Source organism: Archocentrus centrarchus, chromosome 22, assembly GCF_007364275.1.
Source record: "Archocentrus centrarchus isolate MPI-CPG fArcCen1 chromosome 22, fArcCen1, whole genome shotgun sequence".
NCBI classification, from domain to species: Eukaryota; Metazoa; Chordata; class Actinopteri; order Cichliformes; family Cichlidae; genus Archocentrus; species Archocentrus centrarchus.
Genome location: NC_044367.1, coordinates 17,378,047 through 17,389,050, shown reverse-complemented (window position 1 = coordinate 17,389,050; position 11,004 = coordinate 17,378,047). Strand labels below are relative to the sequence as shown.

Sequence of the window (11,004 nt, the reverse complement as noted above, 5' to 3'; positions counted from 1 at the left end):
GGGATAGCACCTACCTCCAAACTGTTAGGCACTTAAATATGCACTAAACCTCTTGTCAATTCAGTTTCCTCTACATCAGGTTGTGATCATAGAATCTGACTGTATTATGCACTGAAACTTATATGTATGTATCATGCATTTGCAATATTAAGTGAACTTCTTGCACAGTGGACTGCTTCCTTCTTCAATATGGACTGGACCTTGTTGCACTAAAAAACACTTGTATTTTGTACCATGTTGTGCTGTGTTGTGTTGTTGGATGTGACTTGTGATATGTGAGCACACCAAGAAAAATCCTTGTCGACTGTGTTCTTGAAATGGCTACAATAAACTTGAACTTCAAAATAATCAGGTTTCACATACATATGGCACATATTCACATATCCTGGCATTGTGACACAAGCATTAACAGGATTTCAAAACTATCAAGTTCAAGACGCCAGCAAATATCTATTTATGTCTCAGTTGAGTAGACTAAATTTAGACTTAGTAGAGGACTAGTGTCAGAGCACAGCCTTTCCAAATACAAGCTATGACTCACAGCAACAACCTCGGGGGAGAAGTTATGAACTCTCCTGTAATTTTAGCTCAGAAGAATCTTACAGTTTCCTTTACAGTTTGGTCTGTACGGGGGAGACTTTCTCACCATTAACACAGATACAGCTGCACAGACATTTAGAAACGAGACAGAGTAATTATTAGCATTATGAACAGTAACTATTCAGACATGAGAACACATTGCAATATTTGTTCATCATTTAAGAAATTTGTGTAATAACTCCCAACAATGATTATGAATCACTTGGTGATTATTTTATTTGATAAAAGTGGGTGATCCTCACATGACAGCAATGGCCACTGTTATTTTCTGGGAAAACCGCATAGAAAGTTTGCACTTACTAAATTTATATGAGTATCTCTTTGAATTATGAACCAGTTGTCAAATGATCTGCTGACTATTTATTCCAAGTGACAGACTACAATGAGGTCATGTCTAGCTTCTTTAGTATGGAAGTGGGTCACATATCTAAACATCATTAGAGATTAATTCAGTTTTAAGACATCTGTCTCCTGTAATATAATATGAGATGTTTGTATTATTTTATTTGTTTTATTTTTTCAATTCTGCAGTGAGTCCAGAGCAGGTTAGTCTTTGGTCACATTTAATACCTGGTTCCTCCTGAAGTGTTTTTGAGCAAGAGATTGAACCCCAAATTACTAAAATGCAAATGTTATTCCATGTCTGGTAATTATTTTGGCAACCTGGCTATGATATGGAAAGCCAAAGGCAGAAAGAATAGCAGCAAGACTCCCTCATGGAACAGCACAGACAACAAACATGAAATTAAGTAATATGAATGGAGGAGCTGGCATGGAAGTGGGTTGCAAAGCAACTTGCAGAGGCAGCAGCAATTGTATGGAGGCTGAAGCAACATAAATACCATGCCCTGTATAGGATTTGCCACAGGTATCAGCTGGCATTGAACTTGACTCAGTAATTTCTTGCCTTTAGTTTGGGTTTTCATAACATCTTCAACCACTGTGCAGCTTTTTACAGTTGGTGGTGATGGCGGTGGTGGAGGGAGTGTTGTTTTGTTTTTGGTTTTTTGGTTACTTGTTCAAGGAATGATGCATTTACAGTGATGCTGGTCACGGTAAATAAATTAACAAAAAGAGAAAACCAGCAGAGTGCACAAATTTATGTAATCAAATGACATAAATTTAACCAACTGATTAAACGGTAAAGATCTGGGAGCTCAGAAGCTCATCTACACTGGTTCTTTTGGGAAAACCCTGTTTCCTCTTACTAATTTCTCAAAACTCCACATGAGTGCTAGACTTGAAAAGTCCTTCTGTGCTCCCTGTCTCTTCACTGAAGTGTGCAGAAGATCAGATCTCTCAGACTTCCTCTCCCTAAAAAGCTGCCAATATGACACTTCATGTCCTGAGCGCTCATGCTGATCTGATATTGCATAACACTGCAACTAAAGGGTGGATTCAATAATATATTAATTTTACTTTTCACCTTTAAACACTTCTTTAATTATTGATTGGCGCAGTGGCTGTTAAGAAAGATGGCAGTGAGTTTGTGAGTATGTGTGTGTATGTATGTGTATGCATGCGTGCGTGTGTGTGTGTGTGTGTGTGCAGAGAGCGCAAAAAGGAGAATTGTATCAAGAATCCAATACGTTTTCCCTCCACTGGGTCTGTTGACCATGAACAATGGCCAGTGCTGTTTGTTCCTGCTTACCTGAGGCTTTAGTCTCCAGTAAGTCAGAGCAAGACCCAGCCAGTATCTATTCTCCAGGAACAGAGCTCCAGCACAGAGACACATTGTCCACAGCTTTCTTTAATTAAAGACCCCCGGTCGACACTCTGTGCCAGGTGACCTGAACTGCTCCAAGCCTGCATGTGTCTACCACTATCCTCTCCTCCACCGGGGATAATTCTCAGTGGATAATTAGAGGGGGAAATGCTATACTGCTGTCATGAGATGGAGGAAGGATTATCTACTAGGACTTCAACTTAAGAGGCGGGGAAAGAGGAATAATGTGATGTTTTCTTCTACAGACAGCCTACCTGTCTCCTTCTCCTACCTTTTACCCCTTCTCGCTGTCTCAAGACCAAGTAATAAGAGAGGGAGGGTGCAAAAGTGACTTTTTTTTTTAATGTATTCCACCTGATCTTCATCTCTGCTGATTTAGAGAGTTAGTCTCAAGCAGGTTTCAAACCGAAGCTGACATGAAGTGTCCAGAGAGAAGACTGCTTTCAGCTTTCCTCCTTTTTCTGCCTCTCCTGTCTGTCAGATGTCTCTCCAATCAAAAATCTACAGGTAACAATTTAAGACTATTGGTTAGTCAGAGTAATGCTAAATAAGTCAATGACCAAATCTTGCCTGTTTGCATGTTTACAGGGATGGTTTAGTAGGAGAACCGCTTGCATTGTGGAATTTGAGTGCAATTGTTCAAAGTTTGCACGTATGTAATTTCCAACCTGTTCCCTCTGTTTTTGTACAGTCTCCTGGTGTGTGTTGTCTGATGCTGAGGAGCAGAAATGTTTGGATTTGGCCCGAAATGCTACAGCCCGGAATATAAAAGGAAGTTTGCAGTGTGTCCGTGGCCTAAACACCAGGGACTGTATAGAAAAAATCAAGGTGGGAAAGAGGATTTTCCAGTCTGCCTCACAAAAAAAAATCTGTCTTACTTTTCATTAATTAGTCAAGTTGCTAAGAATATGATTCATTGTGATAGGCTGAATGATTAATGATATCATCTCTGTCAGATACATGGCAGTTGAAACACTGCAGCAATTCATACAAAAAAAGCTGTTTTTTTTTCTTACCTTTAAGTATCTGCAAGACATACATAAAAATATGAATGTATATTTTGCTCAGAATGGGACGGCAGATGCAGCCTCCATATTTGCAGATGACATCTATGCTGCTGGTTTCTGCCATGGCCTGGAGCTTGCTGCAGGAGAGTCCTACAATGCTGTAGGTAAGTCACATATTTGAGCTCTACAGCAAGTTACACAGGAAGGCACTGAACACTCAGCAGCTTATGTCATGAAGATACCATGTGCACAAATCTGAAAATTGATCCCCTTTGTTTTTTCCTTTTTTTGGTCTTTCCGGGTAGATGGTATCAGCTACTATGTGGTGGCAATGGCACGTCGCTCCTCATCTGACCTCTCCCTGCTAGAGATGCATGAGCGCAGCTCCTGTCACCCTGGCATTCGTACCACAGTGGGGTGGACTGTTCCCATTGGCTACCTGGTCAACACGTCCCAAATCAGTGTAGGAGAGCAGTGCAACTTCCCAAGAGGTGAGACTGGGTTGGACAGAGGAAGCAGGGGTGATATAAGTGTGGATGTGTTTCGGTGGAAGATATATGGAACATTCAGAGGAAGGGGGAACGAGTGGGAAAGCAGTGAAGGGGAACAAAGTGGCGAAGAAATGAAGCAGACTGGAGGTGAGAGGAGAGGAGACAGTCACAGAACAGTGCTTCTTACTGTAAATGTGAGATGGATAAGAGGATGAAACCAAGTACACAATGAAAAATCAGAAGGGAAGATAAACACAGAAAAAAAAAATGCTGCTTCTTACAGTTTACTGTGGTTCTCTGACATATGGGTCCCAACCTCTGTTAGAAGGCAAATCAAGTATTCAGTATGTTCTTCTTTCTATATAAAATTATGATATTAGAGACTAGACTGAAAATAAAAGTCTGTGAAGCAAAAATACATTTTTGGTTGAACATAACTTGCATCTGAAGTCACAACCACTCAAGAGGGTTAATTTTAAAGGTTGGAATCTCAGAATTTTGGCAGACAGAAAAAAATCCAAGTTGGTCTGACCGACCAGTTAAAAATATATAAACCTAAATAGCACAAAAAGAAGAAAAATTAGACTTCTACACTTTTATGATAATAATAAACTAGTATTTTAAAAATTCAACAGTTGAAGGATGCAAAAAAAAAGGACCTGAGTTATCTACCTTGCAGGGGACCTTTTATGCTCATTTCTAGTTCCAAATTTTTATTCTTGAACTCTCGTAAATCTTGGAATTGAGTAGCTGTGCATGATTCACAGTTCAAAGTAGTTCTTATTTAATCTTACACAGCCTTGGTGCAGCCCATCCTGTCTGACAGATCTTCTGTGCTCACAGTGGCGTATGCTTAAGATGACCACAATAAGGAGATCCCCTCTCAATTATATCATACTAATCCAAGAGTTTAGAGCAGTATGAAGCCCGAGCTGACCTATGGCATATGCCGTATGCTGACCATGTAACAGTGTGCGTGTATAGAAAAAAAAAGCATGAAAGGTCCCTTTTAAGTGCAGAAGAGTTTATAGGTGTTCTTTGGTGTCTCTGATTGTTCTGTTTTTATTGCCAGTGGTAGGGAACTTCTTCGGCTACAGCTGCGTGCCAGGCGTTAAGGATCCCCAGCACGATCCCAGAGGCAACAATCCAAAGAACCTCTGCGAGGCTTGTATAGGAGATGAGAACGACAGGCACATCTGCGCCAACAACCTCAGAGAGCGGCATTACGGAGAGTCGGGAGCTCTAAGGTACACTGACATTAATAACATGCGAAATAATACGCTAAGAGCACCCAGCGATGGAGTAAACATTATGACTGATACCTTTGTGTCTCACACACTTTATGTCTATTCCAGCATAATTCCTCCATAAAGGAAAAATAGTGAGTAATCAGAGTTGCCTTATCTGAAGGCATTGCAAGATAATAAAACAGTGATGAATGACACATATAAAATACACATGTAAAATCGCACACATAAAATATAATTATCATACACACATAAACTGCACTCATTAAAACAGAAAATAAGAGAACAGAAAAGAATAGATCTGACAGTTCTGTAATTTTGTTGCATATGTTATTACAAATGTTGTGTGTGTGTGTGTGTGTGTGTGTGTGTGTGTGTGTGTGTGTGTGTGTGTGTGTGTGTGTGTGTGTGTATGTATATATATATATATATATATAAACTTGGAACTATGTAGGAATATAAAATTATAATACTGTTTGTGCTGTGCAGTAGTGCTGTGTAGAACAATGTTTTGCACAGTACTGCAAGTACTTCAGATGTGAACAAAAGAACTACAGGGGGTGATTTCTTAAAGTGCCACAGCAAGTAGCAGAGGGAGTTTACTTATGGTCTCCAGAATCTGTTACAGTTACACTCTCACACATACACACACACACACACACAATGGTGCTGACTTCATTCATATTTCAATCTATTCATTGACCAAATGTGCCTGGCTATTTGTGTATTTTCTTTCAGGTGTGTGGCTGAGAACCTCGGCGACGTGGCTTTTGTGAAACACACGACAATCTTTGACAATTTGGATGGTCAGTGTGTAAAATATCATTCATTTGGTGGTCGTGGTTATATGATGATATAATTTTATAATTTCTTGATTCATGATTAGATTACTTGGAACTAGCAGAAGGTGCTATTCCCCGTCAAGACACAGGATGTCAGTGTTTCACAATGCACTTGTGTATTTTACAGAATGTGGAATACAATGAACAGACTGCACTGTAATTATGATGGTACAGTAGATGATATGTGGGAATATGAGACAGAGAGATATGTAAGCAATCTGAACACAAGAGGAGATAAGATAGCGAAAGGAGAAGAAACAGATCTCACACACACACACACAGACACCCATACACATAGGACAGCCACAGAGTTGCAGACATTTTGTCCTGCAATGAAGTGCCCTAATTCTCTGTTTGCTGCATCTGCTCCTCTGCTTTGGGCAACATCCAAAATTAATGGCGATCATTATCGCCGTCACGCTACACAGGCTCTGCTGGTTCAACTGAGAAGGAGCAGTTCAACGCCAGCTCCACAAAGACTGTAGCTGCTTAACGAAGCATGCTTTATCATATGGTTCAGAAATGTCCAGAGTCAGACCAATTAACAGAGGTCAAGAAAACACAGAAGGTATGGGCTGTTGTCTGGAAACACTGTAGGCTTCAAGGTGGTTTACCCTTTTCACAAAATTGTTTGCTTTGTTAAACGGGATTTGGTTTCCCCTTTAAAATTCTCAAGGGACCGACCAGATCTGTCAAAAACATATAAAATATTCATCATTTAATGTTGACACAGTAAATTAGTCATAAATCTGGAGTGCACTGTTTGATAAATGCGTCATCATAAACAAATGAATGCATACAGACAATCAAAAAATACATTAGTTTTTACAAGATGCCAGGCAACTTCGTTTCTCCGTTGATGTAAATAATTTGTTTAATATATGAGGAATAGTTATATATGGACTAAGCACTCACTGACTGGTAATGCAACTACCTTTACCACAGCTTTCAAACTGTCTCAAAGTGATGCGGTTTTTAGATAAGGTCAGTGAATGTGAAGCAAGTTCCAGCTTTTAGTTAGCTTAACTTAGCATAAAGGCTAAGAATAATTATATGCAGAACTACTTCTTACTTAGTTGCACTTACTAGAATCTTATCATGATGAAGACCCAAGATTTATCTACAGATGGCCAAGAAATACAGTAGTTCCTCTAAATCACAGTAAAACCACATGCACCATTAAAAAGAGAAGACATAACATGTCCGTTATTGGCCTTTAGAGATGTTGGAATGTGGATTTTATTACCTTTTGATGGTCAGGCTAGCTGATGTTAGTCTTAATGCAAGCTGAGCTATATAGGGTTATTTATTTAACAGACAATAAAAGAGTGGTTTCATTTGTCTCCTGTAACACTGGGAGGGAAATCAAATACAAGGATTTTCCAAAATCACAGTCTCCTGTATCTATCACAGCTGACATATCCACTCCTCTCCTGCCTAGGTAAGAACCAGGAGTCCTGGGCCCTGGATTTGGAAGTGGAGGACCTGAAGCTGCTGTGTCCTGATGGAACTGATGCCGGTCTGGATGAGTACGAACGATGCCACCTCGCCGCAGTCCCTGCAAATGCTGTGGTGGTGCGCATGGAGGACAAGTGCCGTGTCTGGAAATACCTGGAACGCTTACAGGTGGGTGTGGACATAAATTGTATTTGTGTGCGCGCGCACGTGCATGCATGTTTTGGATCTGTGGAGTCTGTGTCATTGATCTGTGCATATCATTACACAGGTATCTGCTAAACTGTCATCTTTATATGTCCCATGCTGATCCCCCGGCCTGCATTTACACACAATCTCAAAGACACAGATGTACACAGAACGTATGTCAACATACATCCATGGATGCAGTCATGCATTTAGTGCAGTCACACATTTCCTCTCGCCTGCAGAATGTGTTTGGCAACGCCACTGAGGGCTTCAACCTGTTCAGCTCAGCAGGCTATGGCCAATCCGATCTGCTGTTCAGTGATGCCACCCACCACCTGCAGAGAGTTCTAGGTAGCTACACCTCTTGGCTGGGCCCCACTTATACCACCATGCTGCAGGCCTTCGAGTGTGAGGGTAAGAGTGATGACGTGTGCCTATTTGCCTATGTGCAAAAAATGTGTTTATGTAGATTTGCTGATGAAGAGTGGGTGGCTAAGTGGCTGGAGGAGTGTTTTGTGTGTGTGTGTGTGTGTGTGTGTGTGTGTGTGTGTGTGTGTGTGTGTGTGTGTGTGTGTGTGTGTGTGTGTGTGTGAGCATATCAACTGCAGCTGTTCTCATTATTGCACTCTCCCACCAACAGGCTTCTGCTGATGGAAGAGGAGGAAGACATCCAGCACATCATCTTCCACTCCATCCCACTGTCTCCATCCTCCCTCCCTGCCATCTGTGTCCCCCATCTCACCATCTTTTCTTCTTTTTGCTTTGCTTTTTATGGTTTTTTTATTCCTGCATTTCACCACCCTATCTTTATTATTATATCCTTGCCCTCCTCCAGCTTTTTATGTCTTCTAATATGCTGGCTGGCAGGTTATGACAAGGTTAAAGAGTGGCTAGTTGCCTGTTAAAACTTTTTTAAAACTTCCCTAAAATTGAGCATGTTTTTAAAGGATACTGGGGGGAAAAGTGTAGAATTTAAAGGGATGGGACAGAAATAGACAACGATAGCCTAGAAAAGAAGTTAATGACTGTTGTGGTGCTTTTGTTGTGTCTGATTAACACATATCAAAAAAGTCCTGGTAACTGTTCCAGCCCTGTATATTTGTTGGGAAACTGCATCCTTCTTGGCTTGTTTCATTAGTCTAGCTTCAGTACCACCCTTTCACCTCCTCCCACAGGGTCTGTCTCTGGCACTGAACAACTGGGTGCTATTAACTTTGTGCTTAGAAGTCTCAGTTACTGTATGTGTGTATGTGTGTGTGTGAGGGAGAGAGAGAGAGAGAGACAGAGAGTACACACTGTTTTCCCACAGCCATTAATGCCCTAATTGGCGCTCTGGCATATTATACTGTATGTGTGTGTGTGTGTGTGCATATGTGCATGTGGGTGTATGTTTATGTGTGTTAGTGTTTATAGGATTGCTGCTTTCCCATGGCTTGTATAGCTTACTACTTTGGATCACTGCTTTCTCACGTCTGGTATGGTGGTCTGGGCTGTGCCAGCTCACAGTGTATTTTAACACCATACAATTAGGAAAGGGGGGGTACTAAGGCTTGGGTTGCCTTCAATGACCCTTCAGTGAGTCTTAAACAATTATTTCCTCATCTGTGACAACATTTGCATCACCCAGATTCCTCCAAAATTTGCTCTCTCAAAACCCTTCAATGTCTCTCCCACTCCTATCTTTATTCACATTAAAATGACATTTTTTTTCCCATAATGTCTCATTTATACTTTAGCATTGTGACCAGTAGTGAGATGATGATAATGATAGGAGGTAAGAGTTACTAACAGGAGGGTGTTCAAGCCTGGGGCTAAGTTAGTCAGTTCTATATTTAATCTTATTAAAAAACAAAAAACATCATCAAGAAGAAGAGTATTACTACAGAAATGTTCTGTGAAAAAACAAACAAACAAAAAACAGCACTTTTCTTGACATTTAAAAGGCACTAAAATTAAAGAGACACAACCAGTTTATAAGCCTTACTTGACCTACTGAATCGTGTACTGTAATTGTGGGCTTTTCACCTCATTTCCACCTCATGTTATTTCACAGAGTGCACCACTGAGCTTGGCAATCAACTGATAAGCCGGATAAAGTTCTCCTCATCAAACTGTGGTCTTTAGACCTCGTCATGCATGAAGAGTCCACAGAGTTAGCATTGGTACAACAGATTATTCACAGACATTTGGAATTGCATGGTGGCAGACTTTTTTTTTTTTTTTAATAGTTGGTCATGTGTGTTTCTGTTGTATTACTTCAACTCTGGCTTGTATTACTAGTGCTGTTTGTTGCTATTGTTGTCCAACAGGCTTAAAAGAGGCTTGATGTAAATACTCTTCTCTTTGTGTATGTGTAGTGCTGCAAACCTTCTTTTTTTTCAGCCAATTAAATGAATGATGATAAAGCGTCTTCTTTTTCACGCTGACTTCTAATTATCCCGAAACAGCTATATGATATCTGTGTGGAAATGAATTAGGTTTGATATCATCTCTTTTGCTCCATCACACACTCTCAGTCTACCTCTTGCATACAAATTTACTCAAAAATAGTCACTTTATTCCTTCTCAGTCATTTGGAAAAAAAAAAAAAAACAAACAAACAAAAGAAGGAATTAGGATGAAGACAAGTAGAAAAGCACAGAGACTCAGGTGCTCACTAAGGTAAAGAGAAGCAGCTCCCAGGTGGACAGGTGAATCAGAGACACACTATCCTCATAGGTGGTCCTCATGTGCAAAGAGAGCTCCATTCAGGGTGAGCTAAATGTGCCTACTGGCACAGTTACCTGATTTGAAACATCAGTGGCTTAGAGAATACCCATGTTTGTGATGAAGCAGTACCATTTATCAGTGACCAGCTATTGTATATTGAACTGCATTGCAGCAAAGTGCTGCACTCACTCTCAATCCTCAGCTCTCTTGCTGCCCATTTTCCTGTGATGCACACATAAAAACAACTAATTCAATTCAAGTCCTCTGAAACTTGAGTGTGGGTATGAAAGAGAGGGGAACCTGTCAGTGCAAGTGTTGGAAAGTGATAATTTCTAAATGACTAAGTTTTTTGCACTTATACCAAAGCATAACACAGTTGTTTGCATTTATACTTGTGCACTGGTGTGTCTACATTGCTTTGCCATCACAAGTGAAACTTTTGCTGGATTTATGGTCTCGCTTTGGCTTTGCGTGGGTCTTTGATCACGCAGAGAGAGGGATTGTGGAAATAATACCTATACAGAGGCTGCATGCATGTACTTGCATGTATCCAGAGCAAATCTAGAGGGATCATTTCACTTCCCATTAATCTTATTGTATGGAAATCATCTGCAAACCAGATAAGGGTGCAGCGGAAGGTCCTCACAAGGTAGCCATCAATGAGTAGGAGTGATGGGGGTCAGGCAGACTAAAATGATTCTAGATGACAAAAGCCAAATTTTATTCTAGTTTTGTAAA

At 40.4% G+C, this 11,004-nt stretch overlaps 1 protein-coding gene across 1 annotated transcript; it reads left to right on the top strand.

The window, feature by feature from the left end:
- Window positions 1-2,617: 2,617 nt before the first annotated feature.
- On the top strand, window positions 2,618-9,415 carry otomp (otolith matrix protein). The gene is made up of 9 exons (XM_030719386.1): window positions 2,618-2,833; window positions 3,018-3,154; window positions 3,395-3,497; window positions 3,639-3,824; window positions 4,897-5,071; window positions 5,810-5,877; window positions 7,355-7,539; window positions 7,800-7,971; window positions 8,198-9,415. The coding sequence occupies exons 1-9, from the start codon at window positions 2,743-2,745 to the stop codon at window positions 8,206-8,208; spliced, it is 1,128 nt and encodes a 375-aa protein (XP_030575246.1). The 5' UTR covers window positions 2,618-2,742; the 3' UTR covers window positions 8,209-9,415.
- The last annotated feature ends 1,589 nt before the right edge of the window (window positions 9,416-11,004 follow it).

Excerpts from the sequence above, each read along its gene's own strand:
- otomp (XM_030719386.1), top strand. The coding sequence starts at position 2,743 with ATGAAGTGTCCAGAGAGAAGACTGCTTTCAGCTTTCCTCCTTTTTCTG. Across the intron at positions 3,825-4,896 it reads GCAGTGCAACTTCCCAAGAG|TGGTAGGGAACTTCTTCGGC; the intron begins GTGAGACTGGGT and ends TTTTATTGCCAG. Across the intron at positions 5,878-7,354 it reads AATCTTTGACAATTTGGATG|GTAAGAACCAGGAGTCCTGG; the intron begins GTCAGTGTGTAA and ends TCTCCTGCCTAG.